Genomic DNA, 25,166 nt, shown 5'->3' with positions numbered 1-25,166 from the left:
AAGTAATTTGTTTTAAGATAGATATACTACCTACTCACTGAATTAAAGAAAATCTAACTTATTTTTGAGGCTATTCATAGGTAAAAACAATTAGCTTCCCGAAAAATTATTCTTAAATCAATTTATTATACTGCCACATCAATCCCCCAGCAAATACTCTTGCTGTCTCAAGGCATTTAACCAACTGATTGTAAATGGAGCAAACATTACTAAACATCAGTGAACAACTAGGACTAATTAGACTGTAATAAGCATTTATCCAAAACAGTTCTGCTTAGGTAATAGCTTCAGATCTTCTCTTGTTTTTACTGTGGGTAAGATAAGTCTTAATTTTATCTTATTATCAATCCTATTACTGATTCTTCAGCCACTCAAAGTTCAAGTGACCCCACAACAACCTTTGTTTTAGATTTGCCATGTTCGGCAGTGTTTCTTCTCTCCAATGCCAACTTGGCTAACTGAAATAAATAAAACACAAATACAGAAATAATAGTTTTAACAATACAACTGTGTGAAACCTGATCTTGTTGAACACTCCAGACGATGCTGAAGAACTACACTGCCATTAATACTTTCAACTCCCCAACTTGTCTGTGAAAGCATCAGAATAAAAACTACATTGAATTTGCTTTCAGATTATGAAATCTTAATGTGAACAGGAGTCCATGGGGATTTCACTAACCAGGCGATTCTTGAGCTATTTCAGGCAACATAATGTGCCTTGCATATAGCTGCAGGAAGATGCATATTCAAACTGAAAATTCTGTAGGGCCCTTTCCGTATTATTTCAACTATTACTTCAGTCTTCTGACTAACAAAAAAAATAATCATCACACACTAAGTACCAGAAGGACTACAACAAACTTTGTGCACTGAAGGAGCACCTTTCTGCTGTGGCTGCTGCAGTAATGGCTGAGGCTGTGTCTGAAGCAAAGGTGTGATTGAAGCTGCTGATATCTGTGCCTGCAACAAGGACTGTGGCTGCGGCTGTGCCTGAACACTGAATGCAGTCTGCTGTGCAATGGGCTGAAGAACTGCCGGAGGTGTCTTCAGTAATGGCTGAGCTTGCGTCTGGTTCTAACAGCAGAAGAGAAAATGAGTTGCAAGTGAGCTTGAACCAGAAGCAGTCAGTACAAGTTACACTGGGTAACCCCATATACCTGATTTGGAAGTGTCTGGATCCTTTGTGCATTCCATTTGAATGGCATATTAGGATTGTAAGTAGCTTCTACCAAAACTCTGTCACCCACCTGAGGTGTCTTTCCTTTAACAGCACTGCAAACATTACAGAAAATGTATTGTGAGAGCCTTATTTAGCTAGTTTTACATTTACAAGTTACATTTAAAGTTGAGAGAAAGTAGGTAAGAGTTCACTAAAAAAAAGCTTATAGGAACAGCATCTACCCCCAAATTCAGTGAAAATACTATCTGCTTCAGTTCAGGGTATGCACAGGTATTTAATTTCTGTCTTTGGCCCAAAAGCAGAAGTTCCCTAAACAGTAATGAGTTAAGATAGGCAGATAGCAAGTTGTATGCATTTAATGACCCACAAATTCTGCAATTTCATATTATAAGGAGCTTAATACCTTCTGAGCCTCCCAGCTTTGTTTTTGCATTAAGAAAACTCAAAAATTCACATAAAGGAACTCACATCTAGTGTCTATTAACCTATTTGACCATCTGACTTTCAGTGTTGACAGAAAAACCATACTAACTGCAGGCACTATCAATGGAGTGACAGAATTAGAATGCAATAATCTAAACCTTTTATTTAGTGAGGGTATCACAGAGTACATCTGCAGGCAAGTATTTACAACTTACCTAAGTTGAAAAAATACATCTTCATCCACAAAACCAAATGTATCATGTAGTTTAGTAACTACCCCGGTGAAGACACGCTGCTTTTGTGGTTGGGTTTGCTGTTGACTCGACCGAGGTGCTGGATAAGAAACAGTTATCTGGGCTGCCGGTTGAGGAGTAGACAGGCTGAGACTGGTAGGTAGCGCAACAGCTGGCTGTAAGCAAAATAAAGCAAACTATAAATCTTATAACCAGCTGACATACCTACAAGGAACAGTTCCTTTACCCATGTAGACAGGAGCTTAAGATGTCTCTAAAGCAATTATTTTGAATAGAGATATTCAGAACATGGAAGTTGTTTGGGGTTTTTTTTAGATTACTTTTTTCCTACTTTGAATGAAGACTGGCTTTGTTTATGCTTTTCTTTTAAAAAAGTCAACTTCCCCAAAATACACACATTGTCTAGAAAAAAAATGAAGACTACGTTATTGTTTACAGGTGACCTGTACAGTGGGCCTGAGGAGGAGATAAGTTCCTAACTTTCCTAGGAATACACGCTTAGACATTATTCTCCATTTATACCCCAACTGTAGTTGGAATATAAATGTAATGTTGGAAGTCAGTAAAGGCTGAGGCTAACACGAACCCTTCCTTAACTCAACAATTCACGTGCTTGCCTTCTTACAAAAGCAGAACACAGTAAGATAATGAAATTAAGTAACCTATTTTTACTTTTTTTTAAAGCATGTTTAAAAGGTTAAGCGAAAACAGAACTAGAGCAATTTACAGTGTGTTAAATGGTTGCATGTTTTAAACCTATCAAGCTCAGCAGGATTCTTTTTAAACCTCTCTATACACATACTGCAATACCGTTAACACAGAAAGTTAAATTCCTTCTCAAAGGAGAGAAAGAAAGATTTTCCCAGTTTGTTACTTACTGCAAAACAACTGAACACTTGAAGTTCAAACCAAAAAAAAAATTATCATGTAATCAACACACATATTCCCTTCAAGATTAAGGAAAAGCGGTTGCCATTAATTTTTGAAACCAAGGCTATGCATATTTTAACATCTGGGCAAAATAAACCTGAACCAATAAAATGTCCATTCATATTAGTTCATTTTACAGATTAAACTACCCAAGACGTCACAAATTTGCACTCTTACATTATCTGTGTTTGGGGATGAAGACCAAACAATAAAACCAAACTAACCTGAGTTAAAAGGGTCTGCTGAGGTTGCTGCAACTTAAAATAAATAAAGTTATAAATTAATTTTATATGCTTAAGGAAACTGTACAATTTTACCTCCTCTTTACAAGTAAGAGTTTTTGCTTAATCTGAGTCAGTTAATAGCCCTTTGGGGTTTGGTCATTTCAGCAGTTTGCATATGCATAAAATTGTGCTCATGTGGTTAATTTTAAGATTGTATAATCCAGTTTTATTCAGTAAGCAAAAATGGTAGGTTTTTTGTAACTGAAAGTTAATAGCAATACCAAAAAAAGTTTTGGTAGCTGAAGAAGCTTAGGCCTGTAATTTCCATGTCCCTTTATTCTTTTTCAAAATCCTGTTAAGTTCCAAGACCATAAAAAAAAAAGTGAAAGGGAACTTTTTTTGGACAGCATCTTTCCAGCAGTTAAAATACACGGCCCTGTTTAGAGCAAAGTTTAGCAGGAATCGTGTACACATGGAATAGTATATATTTTTAAATTTCCTTTTTGCATGAAGGTAGGCAGGCTTCCATTCTGGATAAGTCTCTCCAAGTTTATGAACTTCAAGCTCTCTTTCACTACAAAAAAAAAATTAGTTTCCTTAACAACTTCCCATACGAGGATGATTTTGGACACAAAACCTTCAAGACACACAACCAACATTATTTTTAAAGTTATTTGTGATGTACACAGTAAGAATCAGACAAACCTGTTGCTGTACACTATAGAGAGTCTGCTGAGGTTGTGAATATTGCTGAAACAGATAAAAGCAAAATATCTCATAAACAGGAAGTATTACCACCCCAATAATACCAAATACAAGTTATCTGCTAAGCAAGTTTTAGACAGAAACTATCCACATTTAACAATTCTAATACAAAACATAAGTAATAGCATCAACATATACTACTTTCCTAACAAATACTCTTAGAGTGGAGTATTCTAGTATATAGTAGAAAAGAGTATTCTTTTCTAGCTAAAACCAGCAATTTTTGTTAAGCCTGACACTTATACAGTATCTAGAGCACAGCATGAAATCATGCAAAATGCTATTAAGGGTATATATAGTGATGGAAGATACTTGGAACTTGAGATTCTCAGTTTAGGTGCAGCAAAACTTTTCCCAAAAGGCTTTCCATAGCTAGAAGTCAGAGCACCTCCATAGCCAAAATTCCCACCTTCACGGATAAATACAACTATTGATAGCTGTAAACCTAAAATCCCACTGTTTAAAAAACAGGTTTATACTCTAATGTTCACCATTTGCCATTCTGCTTTTCTCCTGGATACTTTAGCTTTACAAAGCCACTGTTTTGTATTGTTAAAATTCATACAGTCAACAGCAAATGCTCCTTTTTCTTTACCTGCTGTAATGCAGCTGCTGCAGCTGCAGCTTGCTGCTGTAAAGCAGCTGTCTGAGTTAGCTGATAGTTCGTTGGTGTTTGTGTAGTTAGGCCTGCTGCTGCCAATGCCGTCTGCTGGGTGTATATTGTAGGAGAGGCTCCAAGCAGGGATGGCTGCTGTACACCAAGAGCAGCTGAAAAGAGAACACACAAAATAAGCACTAAGAGCAACTTTAAACAGTTGAGGCTTCTGACAGTTTGACGCAGCACGTGATGCTTCAGTCCTGAGTCAAGCCCATGAAGTAGATAAATCCAATTCCAAAATTCAAGATAAAGGATCACACCTCACTAGCTTCTCTTCTAAATTCATTTACAAATAGTACACCACAGCAGAGGCACAGAGACCACTTAATTTCCTTCTCTCAAGTTGCTCATGCTTTTATAGCTCTAGTAGTCGTCATCCCCGTTTGTGCCCATCCCTAACACATACACACACTGTATTCTTTCTTGAACGTATTTCAGGTTTTGGATAAGCCAGATGAAGATTGTTGCTCTGTTCTGTAAATTAATTAATACATTTCATTCTATCTGAGGGCAAGAGAAATCTTTACTGTAATAGCAGCTATGAAACGGAGGCTTATGGAACATGTTCTCTGAAAATGCACAAGGCTTCGCTTCACTCAGTACTGTCTTTGTCCCTGAGTGAGCTGGATTTGGGGGCTGGTGGAAGAGGAACAGCCTTATAACAACAAGGAGTTTAATCGGTCCCCATATATAAAGGGACCAAGTCAAGCTCTCTCTAGCTCTTACTAGGAAGGGTTTGTGCTGCCCAGACTCAAACTGCCTGGAAGGAAAGATTTATTTTATTGTCATATCAGCTTTTAATTCACTGCAGAAGATTAAGCAAATCATGAGGAGCAGCTATCCACATGCTGTGCTGCTTATGCATGTGATACTGCCAAACAAGGTATGCTTAAGCCTTATGGATGGAACTTTTAGGTACAAAGAGCCCTGCACAATGCAAATCTGAGTGAAGAACTGCAAACGTATCTAGAAACCTCCTCCCTCTTTGGCAGGAGTTTTAAAAAAAGTTATCTACAGCTTCATGATCAACCATCACTTCATCATGCTATCAGTCTAGTCCACATGTTTAAATAAAACCAAAGAGAAACTCAGCAGGGAAACATAATTGCCAGCAAAAACATGTTGGTCAGCCACCTTCAGAACTGAAGAACATTCAAGTTGAACAGGGTTCCTTTCTCTTCCAAAGCCATTAAAGAGGCACAGTGAAATGAAGAACAGATTTACAGTATTCTTTCCTGCAGTGCTCCACACTATTCTTACTGATCCAAAATGAGGCTGTCATTCCTGACCCAGGGATGCAGTAAGAGATTGCTTGTAGTTGGGGATCATCACCATAGAATATATAAAAATGCTGTGACCAACTCAACAGATCCTGAATAAGGTAATCCTCTCTACCATGCTGTTCTTTCCAGCAGAGCACAATCTTCGGAAAACAAGTTGATGGTACTGATCATCTTATAATTTTGGAATGAAACATGGAAGAAATACATAAGCAACAGTGAAAATAATCACCATCACTATGATCTGTATCAAATATTGTCACATAAGTATTCCAGTAAGTAATATTATTTTAATAGTGAAATCAAGCATTCTATAGTACAGCAAAATGACAGTATTTCCAGTATTACATGAATTTTTTCCCTGGAAAATTCCAACATTCGGCTTTCTTTAGAAGCCAAGCAAGCCAAATCTGAGGCTTCTCCCATGACAGGCCCTCCATTCTCTTGATCCTCTTGCTTCCTGCTTGTCCATCAGCTCCAACTTGAATGTGCATTTTTGACCATCCAGAAGCACACTCTCATCTGAAACCTCACCAATGCCTCACATAACACACCTTAAACAGACCTTTAAATCTAATCAAAATGCTTTGCTGCTGCATCCTGGGACAACTTTCAATTTTCTTAGCTGCATTACTTTGCTGGCCCACTCAAGGCAAATAACCAACGCGTTAATCTTTCTCCTCTTTTTCCACACGCTGAGCAGAAATTCCTATTAGTGCAGAAATTCACTTCATGCTATTACCTTTGAATCTGTTTGACCATGTTAGCTATTGTCATTCAGTCTAATGTTCTATTCTAGTGTTGTACCAACAAAGGGGATGGAGTTGGGAAGCATCATCAAGCAAGTTTCACAAGTTCTCTCCTACTTTTTGTACCAAGGATCCCAACAAAAATATCAACATGCTTGCTCCCAAAACGAGATCTTGGGGTTACTCCGCTCTTCAGTTTCCACTATGTCAACTTCCCTTCCAGCATAACCCATAACTATCTCAAACAATTCCCAGCCCACCCTAAGACTCTTATCCTGTTTTGTCCATTAAGGGGGTGGGTGGGAGGGGGAAAGATTTTTTTGCCACCTCTACTGTCACTTCATGAGCATTTAGTATTAACTGGGTATCATGTCATCTACAACACTGCAGATCAACTAACAAAGGGCAAAGACAAAAGACTGCTGAGATCCCCTAAAAGGAAACACCTATAGTAACAAGTTTTTCAAAGCTGTATCTTGTTCCTACCGATTTGCCCCAAAGTATTCCCGGAGTTTAATTTGACTACCTTTCATCTATGTACTCATCTCAGTCAAACAGGCCCCGATTAAATAGGTGACTATGTTTGCATTACTAGTTAAAAAAAAAAAGAGGAAAAATCACACAGAAAAGCAAGACAGAATAAATTGCAGACTGAGTGCAGAATTGACATCTGACTGCCATATTATTATTATTGGCAACAAGCATCTGCAGTGACAAACAATAGCTTCTTAGGATTTGTAATTATCTCAGTAAGTACAGCGATGGAGATGCCTTCCTTCAAATGCAGTCTAAACAACTTCCATTCACACCAAATACTGCATGGCACGTCCATCTGAAAGGGCATGGATAGAAATTGGAGTCCTAGGCTGCAGCTCAAGCATCTTTCTAGGTAACAGAAATTTCTCTTGTAGCAATCACAAAGACAGTATTTAGTAGTCCCTCTTGCTGCTTCTGAATTCCAGAGACCCTTTAAGATTAGGGAAACATCTTCAAAGTATATAGCTACATATATCTCCTTGGTAAGTGATGTAGATTTATTAGGATTACAGTAAAGGAGTACCCTACCTAGGGCTTTGGACACTTTTCACAGTTGTCAGAAATTGTGAGTTTGGGTCCTTGGGTTTTTAAGTTTCTTCAAGCTTAACACACTTGCAATACAAACGCCATACAACCTACTCCAAAAAAATTCCTTTTAACAGGCACACAATAGAAATAGGCTCAGTGTATTTATCACAGGACATCTGTTTACAGCAAGCCATCAAATTGTGCATCAGCTGCTATTCCTTAGCGGCTCTGAGACCCACTACATGCTTGTCCTATTCTTACACTTTTCTTCAGTCACCTCACAGGGGCCACCAGCAATAACAAGATACTGAGCTTCAGGCACTGTTGCTTTCATCAGGTGCACTGTCCTTCACTCTAATGCAATGAAATCTTGATATAGCAAAGACGATGACACCAATCAGTCAGAACGCAGCATAGCTAGGAGTTCCCCTTGACTACAGTTCTATAAAAACAGGCATCACTGTGCAACCAGAAATCACAACCCTGAAAACAGCATATGCCAAGCACTGCGATACAAACCAAAGACATGTCAAAAATCAATAGCTGAGAGAATAGGAGGGGATTCTCCTTTGCAGGCGTTTCAGGAACTTGCACATCATTATGCAAGTTAGAAGTATAAAGAGTACTTGCAAAAAGAAATCTGTGCTGTCTAGGAATTTTATAATTTTTAATTTTTTAAACTTTAATTTTCTGTAGTAGGCATGATTTAATTTATGCTTTAACAATGCTTAACCAGCATAGCAGGGACTTTATTCTGGTTTTAGTCATGTGATGCACAAAACCATGAGACAAGGAGTAGAGAAACAATTTCACTGTGTTACAGGTAGGAGTCTCTCTTCACACACAGATCTTTGCTGGCACCTGGAATTACCTATCTCTCTTCTAATACCACAGACACAGACAGTAATTAGTAAGCTATCCCAAAGGGATCCCAGGAACCCTTCATTACACAGCATGTCACTCTACAACTACCTTAGAGTGTCACACCTTAACCTGAGCCTTAACTCATATCGTTACTTCTTCACCAGGGATGGCCAAGACAGCATCCAAGTCAGCAATACAAAAAAAAAAAAAAAAAAAACCCAAACACAACACACAACCCCACCCCTGAAATTACCTTTTTGCAATTATCAAACTGGGTTTATAACACCATCACTTACCACTTTTGACAACGGCTTAAGAAAAAGCTATATATCACGTTGCTTGTGTTAAAAATCAAGATCTCTTTCCCCCATACCCAAGCACCTCGATGCTTTTGAGAAGGAACCTGACACTTGGATAAAAGCAACTAGCATGCATAAAGATACATAACACGTTTTGCAAATCTTCTGAAAATACGTAAGAGTTTGGTAAATGCAGTTCTTCTAAATCAGTTTATGAACATTGAGCTTCACAAGGGTAAGCCAATCTGCACAACTTCTTGAGCGCAGCCACAGGTGAGAAGTAGTACATGCTAGTCAGCATGCCTGAGCACTGACAACATCTTTTTTCATCATGCAAGCAACCTAGCCAGACAGTCATAGCTTCATGTTGAAAGGTGCGTGAAAGGTGACTACTTGGCTGCAGTTCAACAGTAAACACTGTTCTTCAGCTCTCAGCAGGGCCAAAGAGCACTGCATACTTTTCAAAAGAAGTCTCCTGTGCTCTCTATTATAAATCATTATAAATCAGAATTGCCAATAAAAAAAGCAGGGCAACAAGTATGTACATGGGTACTAAAGCAGGAGCTGGGCAGCAGAATTCCGGGGACTGGATTCATTAGTACAGGCAGGGAAGAAAGAGGACACAGACACAGTGATTGTGTATTGCAGTAGGAATAGGAAAGGACTGCATAGAAGGACACAGGGAGCTAAATGCCTTCAAGTGATACTGGAGAGAAAATACTACAGTGTGAAGAGGGACACTAGGAACATGAAGGAAGGTGGAACTAGCACAGGAAGAAGGCAGAAGTACAACCAAATGTTAGTCTTTAATGGCTCTCATGTTGGAGTCAGTTGCTGCTGGATGAGATGAACAGCTAAAAATCCCTGGAGATACTGTCTTCATTGAGCAGGTGAAAAAACTCTCACAGCAAGTGATGCTGACTAGTCCTATTCCAATTAAATTTTGCACTTCATTTAATTTAAGGAGGGTCAGAAGTAGGCTAACCAAAGGCAGACTTATAGGAACAGGAAAATGGATAAGTTGGTGTGTGCTTCTAGTGCCCTTGCTCCATCCACCTCTTCTCCAGGGCCCCCTTCTGGTCCTGGCTCAGCAAGGTCTAAGATGGCTGCCAGCTCCTCCCTTTCAGCAGGTTTTATGCAGCTTTCCCTCTGAAACAGGACATGCAGCTGGCCCTCAAGTCTTCCACCACTGTATTTGATGCACTAGCTGTCACATCAGCCAACCTATCAAGAATACTCCAGCCCAGATGCTGCCATCCTTTGATCGCTCCAAGGTATCACCCAGTCAAACACAAAAACCAAAAGCACAGTTTCTCTCTCTCCCATGTTCCCAATGACGACCCTTTCCAGCTGTTAAGCAATTTCTTAGAGAGTAGTGCCATTTGGATAAGGGAAGCTATTCAGAGCTTCAGAATAGCTATTCAGAGAAACAGTGCAAAACTGCTTGTAGGCAACTGGTTAGGTACAACAACATTTTAGGTAAAGAGTGGGACTGAATGGGCATGGAGGAAAAGGAAAAAGTACACTGGGACCAAGTACTGTGAAACACATGGGGGGTGACAGTTCCCAGATGATACGCACTCAGATTGGACCAATGCCCAGAGTAAAAAAAATGGAGATAGAGGAGCAATTTCAGGAAAGAAAACCGAGTCAGGAGAAAAATTTGTTCTTTTTTTTCCCCCAGACATACACCTCCGAAGAATGGCAGGCATTCCCAACTTTTGCTAAGCTCCCAGATGTAAAACCACTGACAAAGGAGGTATGTCATTCAACTTCGTATCAAACCAGAGCAAGATGCAAAGGACAATGGCAAAAATCATACAACTCTTCAGAAAGACATCTCTTCAACAAGGTTACTGCCTGTGCTCACATTTTGACATCCTGAATCCTCAAAGTACCACAGCTTTGTTGAAGCCTTTTCACATCAGACAATGAAACTACAGTATTTAGGAAACACTTTGTATTCAAGCAAGAGAAAAAGGCAGCCCAGAACTGGAAATGGAAGCACCAAGGTTCACCATGCAGCAAGCTTCATATTCTTGCCTCAAAACCTTTTATGCTATAAAACAATGTGAAACATGAAAATCTAGCCAGCTAGGTTTTTAAATACACTAGCCTGCAGTTAAATAAGGCTTCTTAGCTAAATCAAAGGAAACCCTCTATCATTATCAGGGCGATACCTTTGGTTATAGGGATCCTTGAGTTCTAACTTGGCATTAAAAAAAATAAAATATACCCCCTCCCCATCCAAGCAGCAAATTTCAGAGACCGCTTCACTATGTGAAGTATGTCCAATATATTAGTAAAGGCAAAATACTTTGTAAACATTGATTTAGGCTGCCCGGGAAAGGAAACTCAGGCAGCACTTAAAAAATCTGTAATGTCTTATTAGTGCTGTTATTATTTAATCTAGAGCAATGCAATTTGATGAAAGGTAATTTGATTTACACATCTTTGGATATGAGTAACAATATCTTGTTTACTGACCAAGAGAATCAATAAAAATTCAGCTGGGATTTTACTTATCACCCCTTAAAAAAAAGCCAACCCAACAGCTACTATTAGGCAATGATCTTTAATGTCTCTATTGTGTGAAAACCTCCCAATTTAAACCACTTAAATAGAATTTAAATAAGTTAGTTAGCGTGGTGCCACTCTTAACTGCATACCCAACTATGGAATCTCCAAATCTACTAGATGTCAGGGTTCAAATATTAAGTGATATGTAAACTGACCTGGCTGAGATACTGCAGTAGCTGTAAACTGAGTAGCCCAAGGGGGATTCTTCTGTCCTCCAAACTGAGCCATGGCGAAAGGCAAAATCTCCTGGGTGTCTATCTTCTATAACTGCAATCTATTAAAATAAAGCGCAGCTACAATCTTTGAAACATATACCATCAGGCTATTTTAATTCTGGGTCAAAAAAAAAGAAAAGAGTGTTGAAAGATTATCTTTACACCCCTAAACCTGGTGGGCAACACGCATCAGAAGTGGGAAACGCAGAAACTTGCAAGTTATTATATTTTCCTAGGGCACGATCTCCACCCTCCCCTTCTTAACAATGGGACTAACGCTATTTAAACACAAAAATTTATTCAAGTTTCCAACGAAGACTAAGGAAAAGGTGACCCTGCAGAACGAAAGATTTTTATTTTTTATTATTATTTCTTTTATAGGGCTATTGCTACGCCGCCGTTTGGAAGCGCTGCCGGCAGAGGAACAACGTACGCTTTCAGCCACGGTTCAGTTTCCCTCTCCTCGAACAAGGGCAAGTTAACCACGCGAACATGGCAGGGCCGCTCACCAACTCCGCGGCGCGGCGCGGCGCGGCGCGGCGCGGCGCGACTCGACTCGACTCCCTCCCTCCCCCCGCACCCGCCGGGGAACCGCCCGCTCCTTCCCCGCAACGATTATTTTTAAAGTCGACTTTAACCCCCCTCAGCACCGCTAACCCCCTTTTTTTTTTCTGCGCGCGCAGCCTCAAATACCCGCCGCGTAACCGGGCCCCGCCGCCGAGGAGCGGAAAACACAGCACGGGAGAAAGGAAAAGGGGAGGCGGCGGGCGCCGGCCCTTCCTCCCGGGCCGGCGCGGCGGCAGCAGGCCGGGCGGGCGGGAAGCAGGCGCCTCCCCACCCCCCGCCGCGGCGAGGCGGCCGCCGCCGCCGCCCGCCCCTCCTCCTCCCGCCGCCCCCGGCCAACAATGCGGGCCTGAGCGCGGGCTCGCGTCCGCCGCGCTCCCCTCCCACCGCAGGCGCCGCCGAGGCCCGCGCCGGGGCCCCCGCGCCTCGCCCGGGCCCCTTCCGCCGCCGCCGCCGATACCTGAGCGGCGCCTCGCCGGAGCCATCGCCAGCCCCTCCGAGCCGCCCGCACCGAGCGCGCCCCCACTGCGCAGGCGCTCCCACCCCCGCAGACGGCAGCAGGCGGTGGCGCACACTGCTTACGTCTGGGCCTGCGACCGCACGACGCCGGCGGGCCCGAGCGCGCAGACGCGAGGCGGGGTCGGGCGGGCAGCTGAGCGCGCGCCCGGCCTGCCGCGTGCGGAGGGGCCGTTAGGTGAGGGGAGGGGCCCCGGCGCCATCTTGGCCGCGACAGGCGGAGGTAGGGCGCTGCTGGGGGTCCGCCATCTTGCAGCTGGGCCTAGGTGTTGTAGCCGCGGCGGAGCCTACCCTTCGCCCCCCCCCTCTGGCCGCCGCAGGCGCGCTGCTCGACCCTCTCCCCCGCCCCACAAACGACTCGTAGCTGGCGTCAGTCTGGGCAGTTGTCAGACACTTCTCACACCACCTCATGGATGCCTTATTGCTGTAGGAAATACGCAGCCCTCAGCCTGAAGCAAAGCCACACATGAGGCCCTGAACCCCTGAGACCATTCAGGCTGTTATGTGGGGGGGGTAACGGGATCATCTGAGGTGAAGGGAGAGCAGACTCACCAGAGGGACTCATCAAAGCACTTAAGATGCTTTGAAACAGAAATTGCAGCCAAGAATCATTGCAGTAAGTAAATAGTTCATGGGCAACAGTGATTTCTCTTCCCTCTTTTGATGATGTTATAAAGAGCCTTCCATCCCATAAATAGTTTTTTACACAAGTTTGCTTTGAGGTGAAATATGCACATGGGATGTTACTTAACATTTGGGAGTAAAGTCAACAAGACGCACTTTTTAAATTAAAGTGGGACTTTGAAGTGTTTTATTTGTTGTAATTAAAAACAAAGTGATGGAATAAAATCTTGAGGGGCAGCAACATTAAACTCTCTCTTGCAGTGGGCTGGATTATGTTGTAGGAGGGCAACTAGAATCATAGAATCATTGAGGTTGGAAAAGAACTCTAAGATCATCGAGTCCAACCGCCAACCCAACACCACCACCCACTAAACCATGTCCCTAAGTGCCTCATCTACTCGTCTTCTAAATACCTCCAGGGATGGGGACTCAACCACTTCCCTGGGCAGCCTCTTCCAATGTTTAACCACTCTTTCAGGAAAGAAATTTTTCCTTACATCCAATATAAACCTCCCCTGCCGCAACTTGAGGCCATTTCCTCTCATCCTATCACTAGTTACTTGGGAGAAGAGACCGACACCCACCTCGCTACAACCTCCTTTCAGGTAGTTGTAGAGAGCGATGAGGTCTCCCCTCAGCCTCCTTTTCTCCAGGCTAAACAACCCCAGTTCCCTCAGCCGCTCCTCATAAGACTTGTTCTCCAGACCCTTCACCAGCCTCGTTGCCCTTCTCTGGACACGCTCCAGCACCTCAACGTCCTTCTTGTAGTGAGGGGCCCAAAACTGAACACAGTATTCGAGGTGCGGCCTCACCAGGGCCGAGTACAGGGGCACGATCACTTCCCTACTCCTGCTGGCCACACTATTTCTGATACAGGCCAGGATGCCATTGGCCTTCTTGGCCGCCTGGGCACACTGCCGGCTCATGTTCAGCTGGCTGTCGACCAACACCCCCAGGTCCTTTTCCAACAGGCAGCTTTCCAGCCACTCTTCCCCAAGCCTGTAGCGCTGCATGGGGTTGTTGTGGCCGAAGTGCAGGACCCGGCACTTGGCCTTGTTGAACCTCATACAGTTGGCCTGGGCCCATCGATCCAGCCTGTCCAGGTCCCTCTGCAGAGCCTTCCTACCCTTGAGCAGATCAGCACTCCCGCCCAACTTGGTGTCATCTCCAAACTTACTGACGGAGCACTCAATCCCCTCATCCAGATCATCGATAAAGATATTAAACAAGACCGGCCCCAGTACTGAGCCCTGGGGAACACCGCTTGTGACCCGCCGCCAACTGGATTGAACTCCATTCACCACAACTCTCTGGGCCCAAGAGAAGCGGGAGACCTCCAGGTGAAGGCAAATTTGGTACTCAACAATATACAAAGGCAGATCTGCCTTAGCCCTTTAAAGTATATTGCAAATGATGTGAGGCTTTAGATGTTTTGCACTGGTGGCATCGTTCTTCATTTTTAAGTCTACACATTTTAAACCTTACTCATGTCTCTTCCTGGCATAACTCCATCTCAGTCAGTTGACTAGAGCAGAATCTGTACTCTTTAACCTGGAAATAAGATTAGAGGCTAAAAAGGTAATGTGGCTCTCTCCCACACTATAAATGAAAAGGACAGTGGCAAAATTGTATTAAAGGAGAAAAAAATTGTCAGCGAATGTCAGAATTTTATGAAGTAGCTCTATTCTTCAATCTTTTGGCCCAGGGCCTTTTTACCAGAGGATGCATAATTCTTAGTAATGCTCTCAAAGAAAGCCTTAGAAACTCATAGGAAACCACGAGCCTGATTTCCTGTACCTCAAGTAGAACATTACTTTGTGTCCTTTCTCCTTTCCACATACATATTGCTACCATTACCTGGCAAATTTTGCCACTGACATTTATAGTACGCTAATGACTCCTTTTGAATTCTTTAAGTCTCTCTCTTCTTTTTAAGATAAACCATGCTGTTGTGGTGAAGAACAGTTGTAATGGAAATTGCAGTGAAAAAATGTGAGCACTTCTAGTCTTGTTTCTTAAAATAACTCTAGGCACCCTAAGTATCTTTTAAGTACATTGGGCAATTTCATCCAAAATTGATGAAGGGGCAGAAGTCTGAAAGATATGACATTTCTACATGTTACCTTAAAGTAATCAGGCAAGTTGAGAATAAGAGAAAAGTTAGAAGGCAAAAACCGTAAAGCATATCCAGCTTCCAGCCTTCTTGGTGGTTATGGGAGTTGAGAACAAGCTGGGGATATTGTGGAGAGAAATGATAATTTTTAGAGCTTATAATCAAAGACCACCATATGTATTTTGGTACAATCAGTACATTTAACACAGATGAATGGAAAAGTGCAAAGAAAAGAACTTTGGTATCAGGAAGTGCTACATAGTAGTAAAATCTCATAGTGCAAGTAGTTAATACTTTGGATCTCTGGCCTTTAGTACTCAGCTGCCTACCTTTGCTCAGGAAAGCCATGAAGTTGATCTATGGCACCTTCCACAGTGGTGTACATGCTCTTTACTAAACAGAGGTTTTCTGGAATGAAAACACGTACATCCCCTTTGAACTGAGGCTCATTTGGTACTTGATGAAATACTGTTATTTAAAAAGGTTTAAAAGTAACAGCTTTCTGTTTTTTTTTTTTTAAGGATCTGTGACTAAAAGAGCTCTCAGAAACAACACCTCTTTGTATACCACTTCACACAATCATAGAAATAAATACATTTTCCGCTACCACAACAGCACCCAGCATTACTGATTCAGCACTGTAGAAGCAACAGCTAATACACCAAAAAGTAGAAACACTAAAGTAGCAAGTAGAAGCATGCTGATTTGATGCTGGGTGTAGGTGGAGTGCAGATTGAGAAGTGGCTATCACAGGTCTCTAATGAGCATACTGGGTGTTCAAAAAGCTAGTGTAGGGCTTGCTTTGAGATAGAGAGGTTTCTCAATTAGCTCAAGGAATATGAAATTGTACTGTTTCTGCATATGGTATAAATTTTGGACATGCACTGATGTTGGTATGTATCATCATTTGCCACATTATATTTGTTGTTCGGTGCAGTATCTCACCTTCAGCCAAGAAAGAAAAAAAAATCCTGTAATTCATTTCAGGGAGATACAAACACATTTGCCCTTAGTGAAGCTGACTAATTACTCCAACTTCGGATCCCTGAGATATTGAAGAAGCAGAAAAATAATCACATTTGTCATTAAACAAATCTTTACTGTCTTTAGAGTGCTCCTAAAGTGTCTCATAACAGTGATTGTATCATCAACTTACCAGAAGACAAAAGTGTGTGCTACAGGGGCTTTGCAATCTAAAAGGAATGACTGGGTATCAGCTGCAAATAACATTTGTCATTGCCTTTAGAAATAATTTCTACTTTACAGTCTTGGAAAAGCAGAAGTCCTATTTTTGAAATAAAGTGAAACAAGGAACTGTTATAATGCTTATCCTTCTTTTGAAAATGAGAACATGGGTAAGGTTGGTTGTAAGGAAATGGTAAGAACTGTATGCTTCAGAGGCAAGTTCCCCTATTACCTACACTAGCACAGATTGCTTCACTATTACTCTTTAATAAATCACTATACATTATTGACACTATATGTAGAGTTCGATACCATAATAAATACATTATGGCTGAACACCAGTTATATAGTGTCCTTTATACATAAATTAAGCACTTATGAAACAGTTGTCACTGTACAGCAGCAACAGAGGTACTGTGATACTTTCCTGCATCAGCTAGAACAAAACTAGTTTGAGATATCTTACATGTGTGCTGTGAAAGAAAAATTGTAGAAGAAAATGTGGAAGAGGCTTATTTTTGGTTGAAGCAAACCAGAAACAGATTTAACTGTATTCATACTATGTATTTAGGAGAATTAATTGGAGGAGAAATTATAAACTTCTAATAAACGTAGTTTTGACAATCTGAACAATTGAGAAGACACAGAAATTAGTCTTTCATACCAAACATGAAGCTACTGGACAGAAAACTAATAATGATCAGTAACTGGTCATATTGTATCTGTCCAGCTAAATGTAAGACCTTTGCCAATTACAGGGAGGTGGTTATTTCACTGAGTTTTGACGATGTAACAACTTTGAGAGGAAAGATCATTGTATTATGTTTTTTTCATATTCTTGTTGGAAATACGTTTCTATGCATCCTGCTCAATTCCTGAATTAACTTTCAGATCTATACATGTTATTACTGGAACCTGCTCTTTGTAGCTGTTGGTGGGTTTTATTTATGTATTCTCTTCAGAAGGTCAGAAGAGATCATTTAGAGATTCAAACACGTTTTTACCTTTCTAGATATCCAGGAGTACCTGATGATAACAACAGTTCAGTTAATGGCTTTTTTGACAATTAAGTTGTACGAGCCAAGTGCAGCATATAACCTTCTGAGCAAATTATCATAGTTTTTTTCTTGCACAAAAAATTGTAGTCTTTATGACTGTAGTCATATGTACTGCAGCTTTACACTTTCCCAAACACATGATACATTCAGTACCGTAAGTTTATTACATACTGCTATACAAAATATTTGACAAAAGTGTTTCTGAACTGGCTAGACCCCTCAAGAACATGGGAGGGACATCACAGAGTTAAATCAACCTGATCAGGCTTAGCAGATTGCAAATAACATTTATTTATTTGTTTGTTTGTTTTTAAAAGTCCCAGGGTAAGGAGGGAAAGGCTTTTATGGTCTACTATGTTGGGACAAACTTAAATGGGTTGAGAACAGACTTTTGACAAAGTTTAAGTTAGTATAAATGCTTTTGCTGGTTTTGGCTGGGGTAGAGTTAATTTCCTTCATGGTAGCTAGCATGGGGCTGTTTTGGATTTGTGCTGGAAACAGTGTTGATAACACAGGGATGTTTTTGTTATTGCTGAGCAGTGCTGACACAGAGTCAAGGCCTTTTCCACCTCTCACCCCACCCCACCAGCGTGTAGGCTGGGGGTGCACAAGAAGCTGGGAGGGGACACAGCTGGGACAGCTGACCCCAACTGACCAAAGGGATATGCCATACCATATGACATCATGCTCAGCATATAAAGCTGGGGGAAGAAGAAGGAAGGAGGAGACGTTCGGAGTGATGGCGTTTGTCTTCCCAAGTAACCGTTACGCGTGATGGAGCCCTGCTTTCCTGGAGATGGCTGAACACCTGCCTGCCGATGGGAAGGAGTGAATGAATTCCTTCTTTTGCTTTGCTTGCGTGCGTGGCTTTTGCTTTGCCTGTTAAACTGTCTTTATCTCAACCCACGAGTTTTCTCGCTTTTACTCTTCCGATTCTCTCCCCCATCCCACTGAGGGGGGAGTGAGCAAGCAGCTGTGTGGTGCTTAGTTGCCGGCTGGGGTTAAACTATGACAATGCTCTAGCATAAATAAAATTATTTTTAATTAATTTTGAAGCTAATACACACTAGGATCACAGGGAAAATTTTTCATCTTGATACAAGAAAGCTTTTTTTTTTTTTTTTTTTTTTTTACAGTAAAAACAATCAATCACTGGAAGAACCTCCCCGGGGACGTGGTGGAGTCTTCATCACTGGAGGTTTTCCAGACACAACTGGACAGGGTGCTAGATAATCTCATCTAGACTCCCTTTTCCACAAAAGGTTGGACCAGATGATCTTTTGAGGTCCCCTCCAACCTGGGGTGTTCTGTGATCGATGAACATCACGTACAATATATTTAACTGGTGAAGTTCACTAAGGGAATTGGTAGTGATTCAGTAAAATGACTTCAGATCATGGTTTCAGAGAGCTCAGAGAAGAGAATCGTACCTCTTGGTGAAAGTTGTTAGCATTTACTGATGTTGCAAAAATAGTTGGAGATCTTAGTCTGAACAAGGTCCCATTTCTAGAATTTTTATGTAAGGACTTTTACTGAATGGGTTGTTTGTAGATTTTAATCAGAACATTTACCACCCTGGGTTAAAAAATTGCAGTCTTACAGTACAGAGAAAGGGCAGTAAAGTCTGTACATCCCCTAAATGCTGAATTTCTGTCACATCTCTAGTCTGTCATATATGTTTGTGAGACCAGATGCACTTTTAACTATTTCCTTAAATTTCAATTAAAAATACATGTATTTGACAAGAGGTTGGTCCTTCCTAAATTCAAGTTTGACCCTATGTCCTAGAGGGCTGAATCCTAGAATATTTTACAGAGCGTCGCACAGCTGTCTGCACTGGTATTACATGCAGAGGTTTGATCCAGTGAAATTATTAGGGGATTGGTCTTGATATAGCACATTTTACTACCTCTCATATTCATGCCACTCACATCTCTAACTCAAGAATAAGGGTTTCTGCATTTTGCTGTAGTTTATACAGATTGAATACGGCATTTAATCCCACCATGATCTCAGTAAGTGGTACAATGTTTATTTACAGTGAATTTAGAAGGTAAATGGAATGAATGTCTTTCCCAGGCATAGAAAAACCCCCTCCTTACTAAGGTTGGTAGGTGTTCATAGCTACAAATTAGCCTTAGTTGAGTATCTGGCACTACTCCTGGTGCTGACAGATGGTAGTGCAGGGGGGCTAAGGCATACTTTCCCTGAGAAACCCCAGCGAACTCCATCAGAAGTACCAAGAATTAGCTCTTGGATGAGCTTTAAAGGTCTTTAGAGGTTTACAGAATGATATAAAAGGTAGAATGCACTTCTTGGTACTCCACAGCTGCATCGTGTATGATACCATGCGTATACTCCACGGCTGCACTGTGCGTGATACAATTCGGAAATATATTCCAATATATTTCACAAAAAAGTTTTTAATTGTCACTGTGATGGCTAAGGGGGATATGACAAGGGGTATACAGCAAGGCTGGCTTAGTTCCAAAGAGGTTCCGACAGAGAACTGAAGCAACTCCCATCTTAATATAGTTGTGTCCAAAGTTGAAGTTAATTTATGAACAAATAAAAATATTTAGAGAAACTACCATTTTTAGAGAAAGATTTGAAGTGAGGTAAAAAATTATGTAGAAAATTTAGTCTGTTAATAGGATAGTGCTGCCCACAGTGACAGCTGGACTGGAAAGGAGAGGGCTTTTTAGATGGAAGTGATGAAGGTCTTTTCTTACAGAATTGCCTGAGTGCAGGCAATGGTAGTGGCAGCGCAGAAGAGATGCATGCTATTAAACGTAGCCTTACTGTTACCTGAACTGTAGTTGTTGGCGGCAGTTATGGCATAAAGCCTTCCACAGCCTCTGTGGTTACGTAAAAAAAAAAAAAAAAGCTGAAATGATACATAAAAATCTTCAGCTAAAAAATTTGGAACGCAGACTAGGTTCAAGAAAGAGACATATTTCTGTAAAAATAAGAAAGAGAAACTCTTAACATGTTTCTGCTAATAACTTAGAGGATATTCTGAGGTAAATAGAAGAGCGAACAGATTGTCAGTGGTGCCGAGATGAAATGTAACCTAAATACCGTCTCGGTGCCCTGTTAATGGGGCGACTCACCACTAGCGAGGTAACTACTGAAAACATCTCTATTTCAGTTCTGAACTCAGATCCCTACACAGAGGCCTGCAGGGTCTGTGTTGTTTACAGCTATTCTGCCAATCCCATGAAAGCTTGGCTTTCATTCAGTTGAACCCATGCTTGGGCACAGTAATTTTATATAAGCAACTAAACATCTTTTCCTAACCAAGTACAAAATACATTTTTTCTTCTGAATGCTCCCATTTGACACTTCAAAATTTGAAAAAAATACATCCTCATGATTGAAAAGATGTATTAGAAGGAAACCCTTTTGAAAATTGTTTTGGATGATCATAGTTAATGTGAAATTTCAGAGAAACATTTCTTGCAAAAGGGGGAAATCTTTTGGAAAATGTAACTGTGTCTTTTAAGAGTAAAGTAATTTCTGAACTAAAATCAGACAGATTTGGTTTCAAATTCTATGACTTTTGGTTTTGCTTAACCTTTTAGATTTGACTTTAATCAGAAGTACTTACCTGAGTCTTACAGTTCTTAGGGGAGTACAGGATAGCTCTTACCTAACGTTGGTTGAAGGAGAAAATACTATTACGAATGTTAGTTTAACATCAGGCTTCCTGTCTAGGGAGAGCTGTAACATTTGGATCATTCCTCAGGATCCATGGAAGATAAAGAGGCGTAATTCACGTTGACCAGGGAGCACAGGAATAGCTGCCCTGCATAAGGGCATAGGTTTTAAGGATTCCTTTCTTCTTAACCAAGCTGACTTGTATTTGAGTGCTTTAGGAAAGTCCTCAGTACCTTTAGGAAGGCCGTGTTTTTTTAGGCATATCAGATTTGATCGTGTATACGAGAAAGGATTTCTCATCTATCTCCTTATAATCTTGGGGTAACCAAGCTATATGAAAGACAGAGTTAACGCACTTCTGTAGACAGGCAATAAAGAAGAGAGATCGGCAGAAGAGTCCTGACCACCTTTAAAATCTTAGCTCCATTGCTTGAAAAGCAGGAGATTAAGAGCTGAAACCCGATTTCCCTTCCACTACTCCCTGCAACGTTTAGCCTCCTCGCATAGCGGAGCACAGGCCTCTGATCTGAGGGACAGTCAGGCATAATTCCCAGTGCAGTACAGCTGAGTGTAGAAATTCAGAGATTTAACTTGCTGTGGACCATCCAGGCTGCGATTTACAGGAAGAGCAGGGAACATCTTGAGAACGTCTACGTGCAATAACAGCCCCAAGTACTGCCTCTTTCAGTGTGAGAGGGCAAAGGAGAAAGACTACAACTCTAATATTTGCTCAGATGCAATAGAAATTACATATAAAGGGAATACTTGCCTGTATTCTTTGGGGTGATCCAGAGCCTCTAGTACTTGAAAAACTTGCTGGTGAGCACTCTACAGTAAAGCGTTCTTTTTTTTCTGGACTACACAGCTAGTCAGATCTCACAAAAGCTACAGCCTAAGGTGGGTTGTTAAGCAGTGGCACACCTGAGCCACTTACAGCTTCTTACCCTCATTGAACAGGGTAATTTGCAACAGCCCAGCAAATCTCACCCTTAAAATTTGTAGCAGCTGTAATGCAGATGAATCCTGAGAAGGCTTTCTGCTATTGTGGAAGGGAGTTAGAGTCTATCATAGAAGTGTTCGCTTGATGAAGCATAGGATTAGTACTTCATTTCCCTGAAGGGTTTCCTCAAGTGAAGGGAGTCAGTCATCAGCATGCAAAACCAGAAGTCTATGTGTAAAACAGAGTGGTCACAAGAAACTGAACTGCCGACTTGTTACGCCACAGGAGGCAAAAGTTTTACTGTTCTGAGCTGAAAAACAAGGCTAAGTCATGATGCCTCCAGCAGCAATTCAGGACTACTTCAGGATCAAACAGCGAAGTGTTACCCAGTTATGTTATGAATGAATGGAGACGTACACGTGATACAGTAGGGATTTTAAGTCATTTTTGGCCTTGCGTAAAAAGACATGGACATTTTCAAGAATTCAGCTGCTAAGAATTTTGTATAACTGGTGTATATCATGAAAGCAAGGGTATCCACAATTAAGCAGACTGGACAGGGAATTAAGAGGCCCATCTTGGGAATCGTGCTCCATCCAATGGTTATTGAAATAGCTGGGTTTAAATTTCCACATTTTAAATATTTTTCCAGTGTGTCTTAGATTGAAAACACAGATGGGTATCGGTGGTAATTATTTTCTTTTAGACTATCTAGGACATTTCTTGAACCAAAACACTATTAATTGAAGCACTATCTTGTGTTTAAATTACATTCGAATATGATGCTTGGTTTGATGTAGAAAATTCACAGAAAGTCCTATATTTCAATGAATACCCCTTTTGAAGATGTAAACCAGTATTCTATAACAATATATGACAACAGCAATCAGCATTAGCCTTATCCAACAGCAGTCAAACCCTGCTGTTCTATGGTCTTTATCAGGTATTAGAGTACTGCAGAAACGTGTAACGGGAGCACTAGCAAGAAAGTTTGTCTTGCAGTTTAAACTATTGTTAACAATTAATACCATTTTAACAGGTATCGTAATTTAAGGCTATAGCATCTTAAGAATTTAAGAGCAACCAACTGTATTACATCAATATTCTATTACCTGTATCATTTATATAAGAAATCTAAAATATGAGAAAGCACTGAAGCCACCTCTAGGTGTTGAGCTCTGCAAGATAAACTCATGTTTGGCAACCTTTCAGGGATGTCAGGGCAGGCAGGTAAATTTGGGTTGGTTTTGTTCCCGCAAGCTACGGGTGAAGCTGTGTTTTAAAATCTGTGTAATATGCTCCATAATGTACGAAGAAATGTAGCTCTGACTGGGAACACACCAGGCAGTGGGAAGGCAGGGGGAGGCGATATGCGGTTGGCTGGCAGTTCCTGAAAGGGAGCTGGAAAACATTGCTTCTCATCAATGTCTCTCCCTCAGTAACGATGTTCTGCTCCCAAGACTTTAAGTGCCACTCAAAATCCGCATGCTTTCTTAGACACCAGTGCTATAGGTTACAGACTCCAGTATCAAACCGTGGAACGCGTAGCTCTGTTGAAAGATTTGATGGTACGGTTTAGAGGTGGCCTGGGGCAAGTCGGGAGATGTTGCTATAAAAACTCAGTAATGATTATGCTCTAAAAGAGCAGCACATTACATAGGAGGGTAAAGGCCTTCCTGTTGGATTACAGCATTCAGCTCCCAGGAACTAGATGCACCATATCATATAATGTAGTGTATTACTAGGGAACTATTGAAGCCTGAAGATAGCAGCATTCTTCTGCCCTCTAGGAGATTCCAGTTACCTGAAGATTATTTAACAGCAGCTTTTGCTACTGTGCTCACTGGAGAAGGAAAAGAAGCAAATATGAACATTCAGAATTGTATTCCTCCTTTTCTTCAGATCTAAACAACAGGAATTCTGTCTAGTATTGTTGTTCTGCACTAAAATGTCACATAGGAAAGCAGACTAGCGCTGAGGTCTGTTTTGTCTTGAGAAAAAAAAAGTACCCTCTGATGTGAAGCAAATAAACCCTGGACCGTTTCCACTGGATGGGAATTAAAAGCCACAGTAAATGATTCCTATAACCTTGCTCTGCCAGACAGGGCCGGTAGGAAAGAGAGACACCGTGTAGATGTCTTCACAAACCATTCTGTCCTTTTTAGTCAGAAGACGATGAAGCTCAGAATTTTCTGGCTGCTTCTCTTGCTGTACGACTCTGCCTGGGACAGGTCAGTCCTGCACGCAGCAAAGGCAGACCAACGACAGGGACCAGGTAGCCAAATGATTTATGCCCATCCCTTTCCAATGCAGCGACCCCGCTGACTTGGGTGAACCTACTGTAGTCCTATAGGGCTGAGTTAATCCATAAATATATTTCTACATGTAACAATGCTTATTAGTGGTAAGAGCAAAATTTCTGCAGGGGAAATGGCTCATAAAATGGAAATACTTTTATTAGCAATTATTTTCTTACTCCTCCCTTAAAAAGATGTTTTACTGACTATAGGGTAAATTACGTAAACATACAGCATCTCAAGACTAGTATTTTATCAGAGTAACTCCTTGCTATTGTCAGAACATCTTTGATGAGGTTCTCGGCACCCTCAGATATGCTGCAAGACTAGACTATTTCTAGCTTTAGAATCAGTAATTTTTTTAATTCCTTCTCTAAAATTTCAAGCCATGCAATGGTTTTAAATGGGGCATATATGTAGCATTATATGCTGTATTATGAAGCAGGGCATTAACTTCGCTGTAAGTTGTATGGTACACGCTCTCCTGGCCTCAATTTTCAGTCTTTATGTACTTCAGCATGACTTTGTTTTGGTTTGTATTGGGAAAGCAACTTTCTTTTATTTCTCAAAGCATCTTACAAGAAGAAATGCATGAAAAATGCAGGAAAGAAAAATTAGACGACTAAGTGCAAAATAGAAGTATAAAATTTATTTAAAACCACCCACAAAGTTCTGTGTAATCAGGAATGATACAATTTGTAATAGTCTTTTTAAAAACTC

General features: G+C 41.1%; 1 protein-coding gene across 1 annotated transcript in view; it reads right to left on the bottom strand.

Annotated features, from left to right (window-relative positions):
* CCAR1 (cell division cycle and apoptosis regulator 1) overlaps positions 1-12,578 on the bottom strand; it is a 30,816-nt gene extending 18,238 nt beyond the window's left edge. The window contains exons 1-8 of the mRNA XM_076339395.1: positions 12,514-12,578; positions 11,430-11,548; positions 4,375-4,547; positions 3,720-3,764; positions 3,015-3,047; positions 1,822-2,015; positions 1,161-1,275; positions 885-1,077 (exon numbers count right to left, since the gene is read on the bottom strand). Of these exons, the coding sequence (XP_076195510.1) occupies positions 885-1,077; positions 1,161-1,275; positions 1,822-2,015; positions 3,015-3,047; positions 3,720-3,764; positions 4,375-4,547; positions 11,430-11,502 (826 nt within the window). The 5' untranslated portion in view covers positions 11,503-11,548; positions 12,514-12,578. The remainder of the gene's footprint in view (positions 1-884; positions 1,078-1,160; positions 1,276-1,821; positions 2,016-3,014; positions 3,048-3,719; positions 3,765-4,374; positions 4,548-11,429; positions 11,549-12,513) is intronic.
* Positions 12,579-25,166: the final 12,588 nt, after the last annotated feature.

The sequence above is a fragment of the Aptenodytes patagonicus genome, chromosome 5 (assembly GCF_965638725.1).
Source record: "Aptenodytes patagonicus chromosome 5, bAptPat1.pri.cur, whole genome shotgun sequence".
In the NCBI taxonomy this organism is placed as follows: domain Eukaryota; kingdom Metazoa; phylum Chordata; class Aves; order Sphenisciformes; family Spheniscidae; genus Aptenodytes; species Aptenodytes patagonicus.
Note: the sequence above shows the minus strand (reverse complement) of the source record. Positions and strands in the feature narration are given on the sequence as shown.